Source organism: Strigops habroptila, chromosome 1 (genome assembly GCF_004027225.2).
Source record: "Strigops habroptila isolate Jane chromosome 1, bStrHab1.2.pri, whole genome shotgun sequence".
Lineage (NCBI taxonomy): Eukaryota > Metazoa > Chordata > Aves > Psittaciformes > Psittacidae > Strigops > Strigops habroptila.
This window is the reverse complement of record NC_044277.2, coordinates 52,638,616-52,658,682: the sequence shown is the minus strand read 5'-3', so window position 1 is coordinate 52,658,682 and position 20,067 is coordinate 52,638,616. Positions and strand designations below refer to the sequence as shown.

General features: G+C 44.1%; 1 protein-coding gene across 2 annotated transcripts in view; it reads right to left on the bottom strand.

Moving 5' to 3' along the window:
• Positions 1–19,705, bottom strand: part of RAB31 (RAB31, member RAS oncogene family) — a 60,994-nt gene extending 41,289 nt beyond the window's left edge. The window contains exon 1 of one of the 2 annotated variants that reach the window (XM_030489451.1): positions 19,543–19,705. In XM_030489451.1, coding sequence (XP_030345311.1) covers positions 19,543–19,581 — 39 coding nt within the window. In that variant the 5' untranslated portion in view covers positions 19,582–19,705. The remainder of the gene's footprint in view (positions 1–19,542) is intronic. The other variant, XM_030489460.1, reaches the window with a different exon arrangement.
• Between the last annotated feature and the right edge of the window lie 362 nt (positions 19,706–20,067).

The following is a 20,067-nucleotide window of genomic DNA, read 5'->3' as shown; positions in this document are numbered from 1 at the left end:
TGTCGCTCGAAAGCATTTCTTGTAATAACCAAGATTCATTGAGACACAATCTACAGGCAGAGGTCTCATTAAAACTGTCTGGGTTTAACATGCATTAGTCTTACACATCAGAAGAACGATCATGCCCTAGCAACCTAGAGGGTATTAATACCAAGTGCTCAAAAAGAACAGGTGAAGCAGATGTAATTTTAACAATACTATGAGAAACATTTGAAAGTGACAAGTCTTTATCCTTTCTCATAAACAAGAAACTGGTCCCACAGCTGACATGGCTTCCACAGAACTGAGTAGGACTCACCTGCACCTCACAAGGGGAATGTATTTGCCTCTCAGAGCCCTACTGTGCTGGAGCTCCCAAAAATCTGACCTACTAACCTACCCAAACTTCAAAGCATCGTGAGCATTTGGCAGGTCAGCCCTTCCTCTGAGGATCCCTGATCACGATGGTTTAGAGTGTGACCAATGCCGTCAGGGCTGATTTAGTGTAATCCCCAGGCAGCCTCTTGTGGCATAGCTTCTTCATCAGGCATACCAGCTGGAATCACAACACTGCTCACACCGATGGAACCCAGGTTCCAGGCAGAAGGCAATACTGAAGCCTACCAGCAAGCTGTTTTGAAGCTTTCTCACAACCGACTAGCATCAAGAGGTGCACTAAGTGCACACAGCAGAAACAACTGTGGTCACATTTGGCTCACTGATGATCTTCTCTGCACATTCCAGTGAGATAACGCTGCCCTGTGTCATCTTTCAGACACATTTGAAGGGTGGACGGAAAAGAAAAAGGCTTGATCAAACATACAGAACAAGGATACAGTCAAAAAGCTGTCCCATGCTCCCAGAAGAGGACTTGCTCAGAGAGGAAGCTGGCTGCCCCTGATTATTGAGAGAAGCAGCAATTCCTGGGTCCCTGTCACATATTTATGCCACCAAACAAATTTCTTGACTCGTTCATTACTGACTGAAAAATAACAGAGGAGCCAGTTTATGATGAAGACTTCCCAAGTTAAATTCTCCTTTGTTACATCAATTTGACTCCTGCCAATGCTACAGCAGAGAGAAAGGAGAGAGGTCCTTGCCTTGCCCAGTGTAGAACTTTCATCGTTGGAGTAACTAAGATGTACAGATGAAAACATTTGAATTGGTATGAATTTGCCAAAAAGGAGAAAAACTGTCCTTTATCATCAATGCATTTTAAATAGCAAAAAAAGGCATTGAAAACCTCTGCAACTGGCCAAGCAAATCTGAGGTACAAAGACACAGTTTAAATTTAGGGGAAGAAAAATAATCGACGAATCTTACAAAAATTGCAAATGCAGAGAGATCTTTCATTCTAGTAGCTCTGTAAAGCACAGCTGGTTTTGACTTGGCAGTTCAGCTTCTGCACATTAAAATAGCCGTTCTTTCCACTGTCAGAATTGGCCACGCTTTAGTTTTGACTTACAGTTGAATCTCCCTGGCCCATTCCCATTATTCTCAGCAGGACTTTGATGGAATATGAAAATTCACAGCAGCGTAATCACATCGCAGCATTGCTAGATGGTTAGCATTCTATTAGCTATCATCAAACAAATTGCTAGGCCTGCACTGTGAAGCACCACTGGGCTTTTGCAGAAATGTATGCTCAGCTCTTGTCAAGCCTGGTATCTTGAATGAATGTCACTCCTCAGGCAACGTCTGGCATGCAGCACTGAGACATCCAGCCTGCATGTTCAATGCCTTCAGAGATGCCAGTCCTTAACTCAGAGGCACATGATATGGTAAGGCAAGAGTACAGGATTATGGCTGTCTTTTAAATTCCAATGGAGGTAAAAAAGCAATGAAGTGAACAACAAAACAAAGCTTTGCAATTTGCAGCCTTCTTTAGACCCCTATGCCTGCCATTAACATTTTAATCATTACTCAGACGATCAGATGCAGGCAGCATTGCAATACTTTCCATGTCTTACTAATCCAGTTACAGCTGCTCTGGAAGGCTGTGGCAGGCGGCTTCAAGAGCATCTGAAACTGGCTTTGGATTTTTATCAACCATATGAACATACAAGGAAGAGTTATGCACAACAGACTCCTGATCACAGTTTCCATGGGCAGTATTTTAGTCCAAGAATTACTCTACCGAATAAACTTTTTGCTAGCCTTAAACACATCCTTCGTCCCTCCCTGTACTTGGGTATCACTCCCTTGTCTGAAAACACTGCAAGGAGAAATACCTTTGATGAGACCTGGGTTCAGAGACACCCCTGGGACTGAAATGAATCTGCCAAGCATCAAGTCTGTCCCAGCAAAAATGCTGCCATACACCACAGAGTGATGTCTAGGAAGAAGTGCAAATAGCTTCTCACTCTATTCAGTTTTTCCATCTGCAAGATGTATCAAGCAAGCAAATCCCACTACTGCATAAGCATACAGATGAAAACATGAGAGCAGCTCTTAGACTGACACATTGGCTTACTGACCAACACAAAACTGCCTGAGGCTTCAGCCTGGAGGGATGCAGGCTGAAGAAGCCTCACTTCTGTGGTCAAAAGACTATGCATCTCATTCAGGAAACAATTTCTGTAAATTCCAGTTATCATTACAGCCCTGTAATAATAGATTATTTCCTCTGTGAGCAACATGATTCTCAGAGAAAATCCTTTTCGTGTTGATTTTCTGGGATCCCCCTTCCAGAGCTACAGAACTGCCCAAGGGCCACATGTGCTTCCCAAAGCATCAGCATGATTTTTCAACTCCCTAACAGGCCCTCCACCAAATGAAAAGTCTGTTGTGCCTCATCACTACCACCTTGAATTGTTTGACTACAGTCATTACCAATATTGACAACGTACTTCCACAACAAGAGCTCCAAATGACATCAGATGTTGCCTTATGCCAGCAGTGATCTACAGGGAGCTTCTGCAAAGGGTACTCAGTTGCAAAGCAAATTTTTCAAAGGGAAGAACAGGAACCAGAGCTGGCCTCCAGGACTGTGAATGTGCTACCATGCACCTTCCTATGTTAAGGGTACTTGCCAAATGAACAGCAACACTCCTATTAAACATTGAAACCAATTTCCCGCAGCTCCCAGCACAGATCTCAAAGCAACTGTGTTTTGAAGGGGAGGATTATTCTGCAGCATCTCACTTCTTCAGGAGGCACCACCACAGTTCTTTCAGTCATCTGTCAGTGTCTGAACCTTACAAGAACATCTCAGTCCGCACTTCTGTTCATTGCATGCCCTTCTTTAAACTCACCAGATGTGGTAATAATGGTTACCTTTTAAGTCAGTCGGTATACAACTTCCATAAAGTTAATATGGTCTGTGTAAATTCTCCCAAAGTAAGAACCCCTACGCATCATTTCAAATTATTAGTGTAATTTCAGGCCAATGCTGGCTGTTGAGCAGCACAAATCTGCTACAGAATAGGCTTTTTCCTCAGGTGCACATTACAATTAGATTAACTCTAATTCCCTCTACAGATAAGAAGTGCACCACTTGTTCACAGAGACAAGTCAGCCCTGTTATATCAGAATACAATCCTTCCTCCTAGTGCTGCAGGGACTGCATTTGGCATAGGAATTTCTGGCGCTCTCTCTCAGCTCACTAGCTGTTAAATGAAAATAACAATTACTTGATTTTACCTTGTAACAGTGTTACAGGGATTTAAACCAGTGATAGCTGTAAAACGTTCAGACAGCACAGTGACAAAGAACTGTTTAAGCATTATAAGAGATAGCAACTGATAGTTCCTTACTGAGTAAGGACACTGCAGTCAACTAAGCTCTGGAATGCCTAACTTAGCAATTTTTAAAGCTCATGTGCTTCGGCCAAAAAAACCCCAAACCCATACTCTAATTCAAATATCTATGCTTAATCGTAGTATCTTCTTGTTGAGAGTACAAGCTAACCACACCGCCACACTAGTAAGAGTATGGATGGCAAAGATAACAGCCTTCAATCATTATCAATAATTAGAGACTGCTCCCCCACAAATTTCCAGCTAATTCTGTGTCATTTCTTACACATTTCCTTCCCCTCTCCACACAAGTTATCAAATTCAGAACAGTAGCTGAACTGCCAAGAGAAATGGAGGATTTGAAATGTAAATCAAAGAACAGAATCTCAATTAATTTCTTATGCCCTTGAGAGCATGTAGTATGGATGGCTGTGGAGGAAGAATTGCTTAGACTGGTGAAAAGGAATACAGGAACTTGATGTTTATTTGCATTCCTTCAGCTCGAATTGTGGCTTTTGGGGGCATTGGCTATTTGCTTAAGATGCTGAACTCCTTGTTTTGAACTGCCTCGGCAGTTTCAAGTAAGAGCATGACATCTATAAAAAGCCGCTGCAAATAAGGTGGTATCAATCCAGCTGACTAAGAAGATGAGAGGATGAAAGGTGAAACAAGAAGACGCACACATCTCCTTTGGAGCAGCAGCACATGCCAATGAATAAGCAAAAAACCCTTTTGCTGGATGGGGGGAACCCAACAGTGCAAAGCCTGAGAATATCCTTAGTGAGACTTGCTCATGCTTTATACTACAGTAAAGCAGCTTTTGAGTAGAACAGTGTGTTCACGAGCTGTGTAGGAGCAGTCCAGCCTTTCTGGGATCTCAACATCGAACAAGGCAGTGACCGATTAAGTCACAGAAAACAACTTTGCTTCAAAAATGACTCAAGACTGAACACATGGAAAGAAGCAAGACCCCTCACGCTTCCCGACACAGCTGCCTACCAAAGAAAGCTTCATCACAAAACCAAACACCATAAAACCTTTCTACAAAGGCTGGACTGTGCTGCAGTGCAAAGACGGGCATTTAATTGGGAAATAGCACCACCTGGTGACTCCTGGTTCTAAGGGAGAAGGAAACGGTCAACTTGGCCATACCGGGACAGGAGGAAAAGAGGAAGGAGCACTGGCTAATTTGGGAACCAAGAGCCTGGGTAAGGAGGGAGAGAGGATTGCATGACAGAGTTGCAAGAACTAGACAGGTGGGACAGACAGAGATGGAAAGAAGAACGCCTGAACTCTTTCCCCTTTGGAAACAAGGGGCATCTTCCACTGCTGTTACCACCTTGGGAGGCCTGTGTGACAATGAGTGGTGTGAACGTAGCAATGGCAGCTCCAAAGGGATACCCATATCCCAAACATAAATCACGGTTTTAATGAACCAGGAAAGGGGAAAAAAAAACCCCAACACCCAAACCTGCACAGTATCAACTATGTTGTACACCACAGAGGGATATTTTGGGTTCATTTTTAGGAAATCCATAGTTGTGGGACTTCATAAAGTCACTAGTGTCCAACAAGAATACTTCTAATTGCTTTCTACTGATCATTGAATCATAGGATCCTCCTGACCAAGGCATAACACAGAGCAGCAGGCAAACTTACCCTGCCATTTGCCCATTAAGTGATAAGGAAGCATATTTTCTCACACTCCATAGTATGTACTTCTACCTCTTCACTCCCACTCAGTTCACTTTAATGACCTCTTCCTGTTCCTGGCCCGCTGATTTCCCATCTGAGCACCACCACAGACACTTGAATATGATCACTTTCATGTTCACCACTTCATTTTTCAGGTGAGGAGGAGAAACAAGAGCCCTGGTTTACCATAGGAAAATGCCTACTGTGGTGCCACGGTGGTGGTTGCCACTCATTATCCCCCTGCTAACAAAGTAGGAACCAAGAGCAAACTTAGCAGATCTCTCCAGCATGTGAAACCTCAACAGGGAGGAACTAAATAAAGCAAAGGAAAACAAAGAAAAATCGCAAGTCATACATTAATGCCTATGCAATTTTAGTGACAGCAATACCTGATTTTGGCAAATCAAATGGTCAGAGTTTCTTTTCTGGACAAACTTGGGAGACCTCTTAACATCTGCAGGCTCGCATCCTCCTCCTGCCCAACCTATCTCAAGATATACACGCAGTTACAAAAATCCACTCGGTGTACTGTTCTTCCCACAGATAAATTCCTATCAGAAGTACATTAAAAATCTGTGTGAATAATATCCACTTAGGAATCCTGATAATTGGCCCTGAACTTGAAAAATTAAGTAAGGGATAAGTGTAAGTGTACAGAAGTAACTTAAAAGTCACTGTAGCTCACACTGTCAATGATAACGAGTATTGATCGTAGAGGCTGTTATCTCTATTGGCCATACGCACACACACCAGCATACCAATCTGGTTAAATATCATTCATCATCATTGTGCAAGGCAGCGATCAGAAAGACTAAATTCAATTTTCAGACTGCATACATAAATAACCAGAGGCTTTCATAGTTCAGTAAACATGTTAGGCAACAGCATCCTGACAAATGTTGGTTTTGAGTACAGTTTGGCAGCAAAAAAAAAATGAGATAAACAATTTGTGTTATTCTTTCCAAACCAAATCCTTTTTCTAAGTAAACCTCCCCCACATGTATCTGTGGCAGCTGCAACTTTTAAAATGATGACAAAAATATGATGAGGAGATAACCTTTGACCTGAACTGCTGTTTGACACAAGTTTCTGTTCATACTCCAACACCCTGTCTCTTCTGTTGACAAATCCTATCATTAGGGGCTATAATTTCAAAATACATGCTTGTTAGGGTCATTTACTAAATAGGGGGGGAAATAAAAAGATATACCTGTCCCCACACAGAAGATACTAAAAATCTTCCAGCCAGTCTGGAATTGGTAATCCAAACATTATAGTTTCATATTCCAGATTGCCTACAAGTCCCAACAGAGTAGTTTTCTTTAATTAAATTAAGGCAGTGGTTCTTACGCAATTAATGATAGTCACAACAACTAGATACAGCATTTGAGGAAATGGTTCTTGTTCAGTTTTCTATTTCAGTAATATAAAAATTGTCCACTAGTTGCCTGGAAAATTTGTAAAAAGGCTGAATTACCTTCAAATTTGCACATCCAAGCTCAGCAAGCAACACAATTCAATGTTCAGACATTCCCTTCCTGATTTGCAACTACCTCACCTGCAACTTATTTCTGCATTTCATGCCAAAGAGGAAGAAAAAAGCCACATAAATTATGAGAGCCAACTGAAACATCAGTTGAAAACTTCAGTCCTGGAGAAAAGAAAGACTGATTCCTTCTCTTTTGCAGTAATGGGCAACAGAGAGGAAGGAGGCAGAGTTTCAGGGTGCAGCTATATAAAGCCGTTTCCCCTGAGAAATAGGAACCAGCTTCATGGTCCCAAGATCTCTGCTCCAAAGTAGCAGAGCCCTAGTACAGGGTACGTCACCTACCAACAACCAGAGGCAAACAACTCTGCCTTGCCTCTCCACTGGCCAAAGGCAGCCAGACACCAGTAACCCTGAAGGGTTCAGGAAACACCATGAGGGTGGAAGAGGGGCTAAGGATTTCATTCCTGGTTTTATTGCCAAAAACTCTGTCTCTGCTTATCAGATCCTTTTAGCTGACACAACAACCTGTAAAATCAGCAGTCTACAGATGATCATTGAAAGGTCTCAGGTAGTCTCCTTTACCCAGTCTAAAGGTTGGCCAGCATTAAAACATGTCCCTTCCACCAGGGCATCAGAGGAAGGGGGTGAGTTGAGATTTACTGGAATTTGCCATTATTTGTTACCTACAATTAAATGTAAATAACATTACATGTAGATAATGTACGTCTAAAAATCCTTGGAACTGGGGAATTTAATTTCCTGAATTGATATACCAGACTGGCAATAGACAATCAGAGGTTTGTGTAAACCCAGATTTGTGTTAAGAAATCTTTCCCCAAACTATTATGTTTAATTAACTTAAATTAATAGTGATTTCATGTTCACCTATTGTCTGGCTCTAAAGTTTTCCCTAATACAGTAAACATCACTTACTGTATAAAGACCTGTCACCCAGGCAAGGAAACAGAAGAGATAACAGCAAGCACAGTGTAACAAAACACAGGGCTGAAGGTTTTATCTGTGGATTTACTGTGTGCTGTTGTGAACTTAATAAGAGTAAAGCTATCCGCGCCACACAGGCTCATAAATGGAAGACACTATCAGTGCAAGGCTGTACCCCTTATGCAGTTGATTTCTTGAATGTGTTCACCTCCCATTGATTTCACTGGGAATGAAACGTAGCAACTTCTAAACCTGTACCACAAAATGCAACTTTTTAGGGAAAGCTCTTTCAAATGAGCTGAAATGGGTTTTGTTGCTCTTATTATTAAGGCACCTTCATCTCTCCACCACAGGAATAACCAGGACATAAATACCTAACTTAAGACTGCCTCACAAGAGAAAGATTTTATTCACCTGGCCAGTTTTTCTCATCTTCACTCAGAAATTGGAAACCAGAAATGGTCAAAAGTATATGGACTTTGCAAATCTCAACTGAAAACATGCTGGGAGCATTTCAATTGGAATGCTAAACCATAAGGTTTAGTACATTTAAGGACATTTCCTCAAGGGACAAGAATAATTGGGGTATAAGAGTGGATTTGGTCTTTCCTTCCAAAGGTACAGAGGAGTTGCCCTCAGGACAGACTTCAGTGTCACAGCCTGAGTGTTTAGGATCATGTGGGACTGAGTCTAAAGCTCCCGCAGACCCCAGACACAGCAGAACGACAGGCACAGGGATTTTGGACATCATCTCAAGTGCCCCATGAGATCCTAACGGACCTTCTCTTTCAAATCTGTGACAGAGTGCCCTTGTCAGGTTGAAAGATACAGCTTAATTCAGTGCAATACGAACAACAATTTTGCAGGTTCAGCTGGACAAAAGTGCGTTGAAACATAAACAAAGGAATGCTCGCTAAGACAAAGTTACAGCTTTAAAAGAAGAAAACTGGAGGCTAAACCCAAGAGAGAGGTGGCAGAGTTTTTCACCACGCCTTATTATTTTGTATGTATTACACTCCCTTCGTTGTTTTGCTCTGTATGATTTTGTTTCCTTATTCTCAGCTTCTCTTCCCCCTGCTCCTGCTTCAACTTTACCTTCTGTGTTCCTCATCCCCTCCCACCAGTCCCCCACAACCCTCCTCTAATGCTTTCCCTTGCTCTCTGTTTTGGACCTCTACTTCCTCCTGCTCTGTTAGTCTTTCTTTACCCCTTTGTTCCTCCAAACCTCCTCTATGCCGACTTTTACACTCCTTTTCCTACTGGTCATCACTTAAAACTATTCCTGAAAAACTTTTTAGGCTGCAGGATTACCACTGTCCTTCAGATAAACTTTAAACATTTGGACTTACAGAATACAAGTGCCAAAGGCTTGCTCTCTCTCTGCCCTTCTCCATACCAGCCTAAAGGAGAAGGGAAATCTGGCCACAAGACTCTGGATCAGCTTAATAATACCTGGTCAAATAAAGCAACATCTCCAAAGAGTCTACCAGATGCTGAAAATCAAGCAGAGGTAAAACCGAGCTACTTACCTGCTTTTAATATTACATGTTGGGAATTACTCAAGAGTTGTGTTATCTCAAATATTTAATTTACATCAACTTTTTCTCTTTGTTCTCCACACAGCACCTGCATTCAGCTGTGTATTAAAGCATATGCTGAGCTTTAAGCTTAGGTTCCAATTCAGCCCATTCAGCAAAGGCTGAAAGATGTACCCTGATACACTGCTGAGATGGAGTATCCCCATGCTTAGAATCAAACACGTGCTTAAGGACGCTACTCAAATTAGGGCTTCAACAACATAATCTTAAATCAGCATTTGTGTTATCTGGGTTTATACAGCTGCCATTTTTGTCACATAAAATGTGCTTCAACTATCTGTATAATGCCCAAGCATGCATTTATTCTTTTCAAGCACACTCTGCAGGAAAAGAAAATAAAGCAAAACATACAAGGAGGGAGGAGGGAGAGGGAGAAGGGGGGAAGGAAATAACAAGGACAGAACAATCGACTGACAAAAGATTATTTACACAAACTACATTCTGCTGCTGGAGTCATAACAGTTGAAGACATTAAATGTGTGAGAGAACATTCAACTCCTTCATCGATATTCGGGCAAACTAAGACAAAAATGAAGTTCAACTTTACTTGAATTTTCCGCAACAGTGCTATCATTCAAAAATGAAAAATGCTGGCTTAAAGGATAGTGTAAGAAAAAAACACGTTTGTAGCACACACAAGAACTGAATATCCTAAAAGTAAGACTGCATGGTACTGCAAAGGTTGAAGTCAGCATGGGTTATGCACCATGAGGGACTTCTGGTCTAAATGTGGTTGGCAGCTTCCTGTTCATATCAGCTTTAACAAGATATGTTGAAAGTGTTGATTTTGTGACTCTTAAAATAGAAATACTTGTATTTAGTACACTGAGGGGGAAAAAAAATAAAAATTATTGGCTTCCTATTCAATAAAGAGAATCTTCTTTCTCATTTCCCAAACTCCTCCAGGAATTAACCAACCACCAGATTTATCCAGCCACAAAGTGGAAGCGTGCCCTTTCAGGCTGGTAGTGGTGTGTGTCAGTCAGTGAGAGGGTTTCTTTTAAATTAACAAAGACTGTCTTAAGCAAATAAACACAGTATTTGCTTCCACAGGCAGCAAAAGCTTCTGGAGATTGAATTGTGACTGCATACAGACAAACACCTCAAATTTTTCAGTTGTTAATATCCTTCCAATTCCTAAATTACTAACCATAGTGATAATGTACTTTGTCCCCCTTAAATCAAGTCGTTAAACATGAATTAATGTCCCAAGGGCCAAGCTGAGCCTTGGTGTGACTCCACAAAACATTCAAGGAGTCCTCTCAGGGATGCTTTTCGTGTCAGTCTTTGGGAAGCCCGGTGATCCCTACTACAGCTTCTATGGGTTGGCACACATCAGATGTTGACAAAACACCTAAGCGTTCCTCTTCTGCCACTGAATTCCCAGCACCAGCTCAACAAGCAAGACATGGGCACACATACAACAGCAATGCTGGAGACGAGGTACCAGCTGCTAATTACAAGCATAAGCTAGAGAAGGTTAAAGCTAATCCAATACCCACTGTATCTCACAGGTCACCACTGAGCATAGGAAGATGTGCAATTGACTTCAGACACATCCCACTGCTCAGAAACACAGCTTTGCTGATAAACCACTTAGATCCTATCAATACTTATAAAGTTTTGTTTGCTGCAGAATTAAATGGGACAAAAAAAATAATTTTTCAAAGTTAAACCCATTTTAAGAAACACTTCTAACTCACTTGGCTCTGTAAATATGCTTTAAAGTAAAGGAAAATTTGCTTCAGAGTCCCTGTACGTGAACTCTTGCAACAGGCTGATGCTTATCATTTTAAAGTAAGATTGCCCTTACAAGTTTTTTCTAGTCCCCTGCAGTTGTGTGTGGCAGAGGCTGACCAGTCCAACTGGGACACCCGATGACGTCTGCAGCATCCTGTCGCTCTGCTGACAGAGGAGGAAACAATAACTCGGGGACACAAAGTATTTAGTAGCTGGATTTCAGGCACATGTACTTCCACATGTTGCCCAAATAAGAACATACTCTGTCCAAAACAAGAAGTGCAAAACCATAACTGCTCTACCAGCTCCTCCAAGAAATATAAAAACCACACACTAACTAGCATTTACGTTTAAAAATAGCCAGGCGAAAATGAAAAGCATTTGTTCCCCTGCCTGTTGTTCAGCTTTCATGAGCAGCCCCGCGAGGCTGGAGACTGTAAATCAAACCACTGGCATTTGCTTACACAAGGCTATGCTCTGAGCTGGCCTCCCATCCACCTCCACTGGCTGCTTTCTAAAGCTTGGATTTGCCTTCTCACAGTGGTGTTCAAATCTGCAAGCGTTCACAGGAAGGTTGTATAAGATGTTTCAGCAGAAACTGAAACGTGTCCCCTTCCTGGTGTATTACAAGTTAAGCCGAGATGGAATTTAAAATATTTCCTTTCACCTCAACCCTTATGCCATTATTCAATCTCTACAAGGTAGATACAGAGAAGAACAACATCTACATGAATAAAACCATCTTTTATTCTCATTTACTTCAGGAGCGTGAGCCCCATGGCAGATCTCATGCACCTCCTTTTGAGGGGCTGCAGTTATATTCACATGAACTGCCCCTGAGCTGCAAACGTGAGGTAGTGGGGGCACAAGAAGACCTGACAAAGAGCAGAGCACTGAAGGCTTGGTCTGCGGTGTCCAAAAATGTGAGATGATCTAACCCATCAGTATGATTAGCACTGGATGGAGGTAGGATTCTTTTTTTACTTTATGTATTTTATAAAGCAGCCAATTATCCAAAGGAAGTGGAGGGGGAAAAGCAAACCAGCTTAAATCTGCTGTAAAGGTTCACACGCTATGCATTTAGAAATACCAGGCCGTATAAAGTAGACGGGAAAGACCAGCTCGTGGTGACTTTCAAAGGGAAAGTCCACAAGCACAAGAAACTCCAGGAGAGACAGGAAATGGCAAGTACTCCTTTCCCTGCCTTCCCCAGCAGCACCGCTGCCTGCACTACCCAAGAACAAGCTGTTCCCAACTTTGTCCTCACGTCACCCCCGCAGGAAGCTCCAGGGACACCAGAGTGGCCATAGCCAGGAGGCTTATGAGCCTCTGAAGCCGAGGAGAAACAAGCTGCCCTGCCCTCAACAGCTTGTTTTCTGAGGGGAAGGTGGGGTTAACAGAGCAAACCGGCTACCACCAGCTGCATTCCACTTCAACTCACCCCCTGTCTTACCCCTCAAAACCAAAGCATAGGAAGCAAAGAGCATGGAGTCTGTCCCGATCTCATCTGAACAGGGACACAACCAGGAAATACATGATCAACAACAGTCCCTGGAAGGGCAAACGGCATTGGAAGAAGGAACAGCAGGGAGGCAAAAGACAGGTAAGAGCAACCAAAGCAGAGCTGTGGCTCCAGCCTCCCTGGAAACGCTTCTCTCAACAAGGAGTTGCTTGAGACTCAATTGTAGACAGAGTATGTCCATCCTGCCTGTACACTTGCAGCACCCACATACCCTACAACCCAATGCTAGCAAAATTTACCAGCACTGTAATTTATAAGCACTCCCCTATGCAAAAGCCCTGCCAGTTCAGAGCCCATGAGCAGCTCAGCTAATGCCTACTTTTGCCATTTCCTTAAACTGCACTGTAATCGCAAGATACCCTATCAATAAGGCAAATCAGTGCCTTAGAAACAAGTTGTACCATCAACCAGGGTCTTGGAAAACATAGTTTAAATGTGAATTAAAAGTGGCCTTTTAATATGGCTTGACTTAAGCTAGTTAAAAGGAATTGTCTGATGAGAATGAGAGGGTTTTTCTTTTCCCTGCACATTTCTTGCATGCAGTTTCTGGTTGCTTCATAAAGTCTGCCTCAGCACTACTTCACAGAGTAGGGCTAAAACTGCATTCATCCATGTATTAAAAAAGAAAGCTTATTACCAATTTAACTTCCTTATTTTGGTAGAAAGAATTTCTCAGAATTTTTTCTCAGAATTGCTGTAAACCAAGAAGTTTCACAATTTTTCAGCCAATACCAAGAAATCAAAAAGAGGGATGGAAGCAAGGGGTTGGGGAAACCTAAAAACACCCCAAATTGGTAACATTGGAAACAAAACCAAAATAAATACAATTTGAGAGACAGTATAACCACAGCCTGCATATGATTTCTGGATAAAAGCCACAGCATGGTCGCATTCAGTAGGCAAGTTATAAGCAGCAGTTGAAAGCTGAGAGCTGGTTATCAGTGAACCAGAGCCAATCCTGTGCAGCCACAGGCACCAGCCATGGGGTATTCTTTTGCTGTCCAGTTGATTTGTAGTAAAAAGCTTCCCCTTCAGAGGCTTTGCAGCTACTGAAAGTAAAACCTGCTTCAAGTCCTGCTTTTGGCTCCTTCAGAAAGCCAGTTTGGTTGTGCTGCTGGAAACAAAAGCAGAACATGGCCTCTGTACTGATCTTTCCCTAGAAGGATGCTCCGGTCATAACCAAGCCTACTCACTTTTCTAAGCAATCCCACCTAAAACTTTTGGGGAGATATGAGTAAATAGAAAAGTTTTGTTCATATGGCAGGAAAGCAGTAAGGCCAAGGTCAATATCAAGTCCTGATTTCTGTTAAATTCTGAGAAATTGTTTACCTATGTATTTAATGTCTACATTGCAAAGATCTGATTGTCACCATTTAAATATTTTATAAATTAACAGGAAAAGGCTAGTTTAAGCTTCTGAACATACTTGTTTACTGACACAAGAGAAAAGGCATTTCTCACTTAGTATGTAACTGGATTTTTATGCAGTATTTTTCGAAAAGAAACCAAAACAAACAAAATCACTAGTCCCAGTCCCCATCAGTATCCTGGTAGACTGTTCTTTTGAATGGCAAAGCAGGGCAATGTGGTATGGAAGTGCTATGTGCACAAATTTAGAGCAAGCTTCAGAGTATTCTTCACCAAGGAAGAATACCATTTCCTAAGGAAATGATGCATATGTAGTCATGCTAACCGAGTGTCTGGCTGTCTGCCTCTCAGTTCCCTGGGGACTTAAAAATCACTGTCCAGTTTTACACGTGATTTGATGTTTCACCACAATGCAAAGAAATAAGCGGCAATGGAAGAGACACAGATGAGGGCTCCTTTGATGGAAAGGCTGCAATGATGTACACCTCACACCACTGACTGCATGAGACAGGCAGCCATGCAAAGTCATGATTCAAAAATTTCTCTCATGGTAGAGCTGTTTGTTTACATAATAAAACATGAAGAAGTGGATGATGATGAACTATTAACATGGAAAAAAAATAATCATTTGTCAGTCTCTATTCCGCTCTTAGATATTTTGTGGACATACATTTAGTTCATCAGCAGAATTTTCTTCTTTTTGGGACCACCTTTGATGTCTGCACTACTTTGGTCCCTCTTGTTCTGTGTTTGGCTACAGCACTACAGCTGCTGATGCATGCACAGCTTCAGCACCTGTGTAGCATTACTGTCTTCAGTAGGATGCTCATCTTAACATGTAGACCCCTTTGCACGTTATCTAGTGAGAAGAAAGGTCCTTAACTGGTACAACCCATCCAGGGGTGCACTTTTGTTTTTAACAACAGTGCTCCTATTTGGGTTGGGACACTCAGGCACTAAGAGCATTAATAATGAAAACATTTTAGAGTCAAAATAGTAGTAAAATTGTTGTCTTTTATAAACACCAACACAAACCAAAAGGTTCTCAGTCATACATGTTCGGTTAATAGCTATTTGGAGAAGAAGAGTGGGTACTTAAGTTTTGCACTGAAAGGCCTGACACATCCATGCATACACTCAGCTACAGGAATTTGTTCTCCACCAGCAGAATCCAAAGCTTTACATTATCATGATAAGCAGATAAGAAAACCAGAGACTTTCTCCTTAAGAAAACTATTATCATATTCGCAATTACTCTGAATATCAAACAAATCTGAGCTGCACACCGAGGTATGAGACATTGCCAAAGGTAATGAACCATTCTCCATACCAGCAAATGGGATTCAGTTGTGGAGAAACCCCTGAGGAAACCTTCTTCTCCACAGAGGAAATGTCACTCCTTTTACAAATGTAGGCTTACCAGCTTCAGACTACATGCTAGCAGAATATATGGCAGCAAGTGACTTCTTATGAGCAAGAAAATGGAAACACAGAGGTGAAAAGAATGAAGTCTCGGGTAAAGAAGCTGTAGGCGCTATGTAAAAAGCTTTCTACAGTAAGAGCAGTTAAGCTCTGAGACATAACCCTGTGACAAGATAAACCTTCACTGTGAGTTTTTAAGGAACGAACAAAACAAACATGTCAGGAAAGTTAGAAGAGGAGCTTTAGGGTCAAGGGATGACCTCTGAGCCTCTTCCTCTCCTAACTCCTTTGGTCCTGTGATGAACAGTCAGAGCATAAAAATGTAATAAACAAAAACACAAGGAAAAGAGTAATGGAGGTCACTTTAGATGGTAGTTAGCAAGCCACCTCCCAAAGCCTCACTGAACGGCTGTCAAAGTTTCCTCAGGAAGTGACAAAGACAAGAAACTTTGCCTTAGTCCCAAACCTGGCAATCCCTCTTGCGGTTGCCACACAGAGTTATGTCAGGACTTGGCAGAGAGTTGTAAATTGCTCCTCCAGCTCACATAAAGACAATGTTGGGAGCCAAGGCACATGGCACTCAGCAGCCACAGCCAGATTAGGAAACCTGGCAGCCAGATGCATCTCAGCACTGAAGCATGGCTCAGGAACACAGCAGCCCCCCTCCTTCACCCCCTCAGGACGGTTGCCCACTCAGGACAGAAATATCATGCCAGTCAAATGGGAGCTGCACTTCATTTCACTGCATAAACTGGGCTGTAGCTAAAACCTGCTCAGCCCCCAGAAGAGGTGGCCTCTAATACAGGCAAAACTGCTGTGAACAACAGACTGGGCCAAGAGACCAGGAAGAGTTTGAGGTGACAAGACAGGACTTGGAGCAGGTGCTCAAGTATTTACACTTACAAAGATTAACACCTTCCGTGTGCAGATACCTCACTGCCCAACAGCACTAATTTACTGGGGAAGCAGTTCAGGAGCAGGCTTGAGGCCACTTGCATGGCAACATACTCGAGAGCTATTAGAATTGTACCTACGCAGCTCTTACACCTCAGGCTGTGAGGCACTGCACAATTAGGTAGGCATCCTGTTCCTGCCAGCCCACCATGTTGCTGTTCCTGCAAGCTGGAACCATCTCTCCTCAAAGACCAGAGCCTTCTCAAGTTGATGAATAACAAAGCACGGCATCAACAAAGCCTGCCTTCCAAACTGACTCACATCTACCCTTAGCTGCCCCTGATTTCCTCTCTGTGGTTCTCTTGCTGGTGTCTCCTTTACCATTTACAAACTCCAAGACCATCCCCCTCCTTGCACACTACTCCAGGCTGCTCCAAATCACTCCCAGCACACCCACAGAGTGTTTTAAAAACCCCAAGATACTCGGGAGGAGGAGGAAGTGAAATGCAGATACCCAAATCCCAGTTTTGTTAGATTTATACTAAAAATTACAGGCCAAGTTCCCTCCTGGCAATGCATGGCTACATCCGGAAGCTGATACTTACTCCCCATCTCTAGTGCAATGGCTCCAGGCCAAACACTGACCCTGGAGCACTGGGCTAGCTTATAGGGCCAGCAGCATGGAGCACAGCTCTGGTTTCTCTATACTAATCTCTCCTCACCTTCCCATCTTGAACCTCTACAGCCAAATGGGGCTTTGCGGCTTGTCAGAGAAGCTGCAGTTCTTCCTCCTTGGGGAATTCTGAGGTGGCAAAACCAGCCCAAGCCCATGCCCTTTGCACAGCTGAGGGTCACAGACCATCAGTGATCCTCCTGTCTTTTAGAGGTGCAGCCTAGGACTTTGTTCAGGAGCGGAGAGGGATACAGGCTTACAAACCAATTTAATCCCTATTTCTAACAAGAAGTAATCTGGGACTTGGACATGGCCAGACTAGGAGGTCTACTACATAGAACACAGATTAACCTACCAGGTCCAGGACCCACTGAACAGACAACTGCCAAGATTCCCTTTGGTAGACCTGAAAACACATTTTTGAGTTACCATCTAGCTTTCAAGCAGATCAGAAGGTTAATGTCTGCACTTGTTCACACAGACAGGTATGGAGTTTCCCTGTTCTGGAAATCTGTCGGAACTTCCTGAAGGAATTCATCATCTGAAGGATTCCTCTCTTTTGGGAAAACAGAGTGTTAACTTCCACAGTAAATGGGATGTCTAAGATCAAAAGTAGATGGTTTTCTAGGATTATACCCTATTAAAACACAGGAAGGAACATCTCACTAACTACTAGGCAACTATAACTACAGGCACTTACATCTTCCTAAGTGTTCACACTGCCACCCTATCATTTTAATGAATCTACAGAGTAATTGCATACTCCTAGTAACAGAGAGCTGCTTTATAGGTTTCTTTTCCTGTCTTAAAAGAAGTAAACAATTGCCTTGAAAAACCTCCAGTACATGTTAATGTTAGAAACCACCAATAAACAATGGGCAAGAGGAACATCATCCCACAAGACAACTTCATCTCTATAAAATTAGAGGATTTTCTGCTGGGAAATAAAAAATAAGACACATCCACATATTCTACCCCAGACTCTTCATGTCTGTATAAACCACATTTATTTTGTCTGTGTGCCATTTTAAAAGTCAGCAGCAGGAATTCTATCCAAGAAAGAAGGAATGGTCACTGCCAAATACTTTGGGTTGAACTCTCCAGTGCTCTGGCACCACATCCTGACGCTGACTCCAGGGGCAGTGTACCCACTCCTGCTGGGGTGTCAACACAAATCAGGGACAACTGGAGTGTCTGTATTTGTTTGGGGTTTTTTAAATGTCCAACTCACTTGTACTGCATGAAAGAGAATTCGCTCAAAAAGGCCTTCAGTCATGCAGCTTTTCTGAATGCTTATGGAGACGGGGACCTAAAAGCAGCCTAACTTGCACATGGTAATTTGATATGTTTGATTTAAAATAAATAGATAAATCACAGAATCGTTAGGGTTGGAAGGGGCCTCTGGAAATCATCAGTCCTACCCCCCTGCCAAGGCAGGGCCACCTAGACCAGGTTACACAGGAATGTGTCCAGGCGGGTTTTGAATGTCTCCGGAGATGAGACTCCACGACCCCTCTGTGCAGCCTAAACAAAACCAAGCAGTGATGCTCTGCTAGCAACCGTCAGAAGAGGCGGATCTATTCTCCCAGCGGTGATTGTAACAACCCGGTGAGCACAGTTTTGCTGTTAAGCTCCCTGAGCGCAGGGCAGAAAAGGGGCAGGCGAGCCAAACTGCACAGCTAAGCACATTGCTCCTCCAGATGTGAAATGCACACACGGGCTCGCCAAACCGAACAAAAAGGGCGGGGGGAGGAAAGAAGAAAAAGCAATGGCAGAAAGGGCATTCCCACAGGGAGCCGGGCAAAACAAGCTCTGAATAAACCCAGGCGAGTCATTAAACAAAGCACCGACACAGCACATGGGTGACACGGGGCGTCCGGGAGAAGGAGCCGCCCAAAACGCCGTTTCGGTGCCGCTTTCTTCTCTTTCGTGTCTCACCGTCGCTGCCGGGGCTCGGTGAAGCCGTCGCTGCGAGTGACAGGACCGCCAGGCCTGCCGCGGGGTCTGCGGGCAGCGAAACCCTCTCGGACGCCTCTCGGGGCTGCGGCACCGGAGGGAGACCCGCCGCCGGGCCACCACCACGCCGCCAGGAGGGCCGGCTCGGCGGCGGCCCCCTCTCCGGGGAGCGCTGGGGAAGAGTCCCCGCAAAGAGAGCCCTTCGCATCACCAACCCCACAACCCGCTGCGCCCTTCTCACTTTTTAAAAGTTCAGAAACAAGGCAAAACCCAGATTTAAAAAGCCACCAAAGTCCCCCTTCTCCCTCCCCGCAGTGCGCGGGTGCCAAGTCTCGGCGTGGAGGAATGCACCGCGGCCGAGCCCCCCTGCCCGGGACGGGGAGACGCGGCGCCCGCGGAGAGGGAACGAAGGAGAAGGGCTGGAAGCGTTCCCCTTTCTAGCAAGCACCCATCTTCCTCAGCCCCGACCTGCGAGGCGGGACGGGAAGGAAAGGGGAGAAGCGACCCCCACAGTCCCGTCTACTCACTCCAAGCAGACACACTTTCAGCTCGCGTATCGCCATCATCTGCCCGGGGCACGGCCGCTCCGCATCCCCCACCGCCGCCGCTCCGCACTGCCCCGCCGCGGCGCGCCACAGCCCCCACCGGCACCGGGGCCAGAGCCGGGACCGCGACCGGGGCCGCCCCCAGCGCCGCCGCCGGTCACATGTGCGCGGCCCCGGCCCCGCCTCGGCGCTGCCCCCCGGCTGCCGAGCGCCGCAGGTCCCGGCTGCGAGAGGCCTGGGTCGTTTCGGGGCTGGAGGAGCCGCTCTGCTTGGTGCTGCGCCGTCGAACGGGGTTGTGAGCGGGGGGAGAGCCTGTAATATCTGCTGCTGTGAGGGGTACAACCGGAGAGAGAGCGTGCATCCTGCATGGACTGCACATACCCTTAGACCTGCACAGCATGTGGTGTCTAACCGGGTTTGCACTGCTGCGACAGAAAGCTATCCGAATCCATTCACTGTATTTTTAGGTTTGCCTTAGTATGTGCAGATAAACCTTTAAAAGGGTAA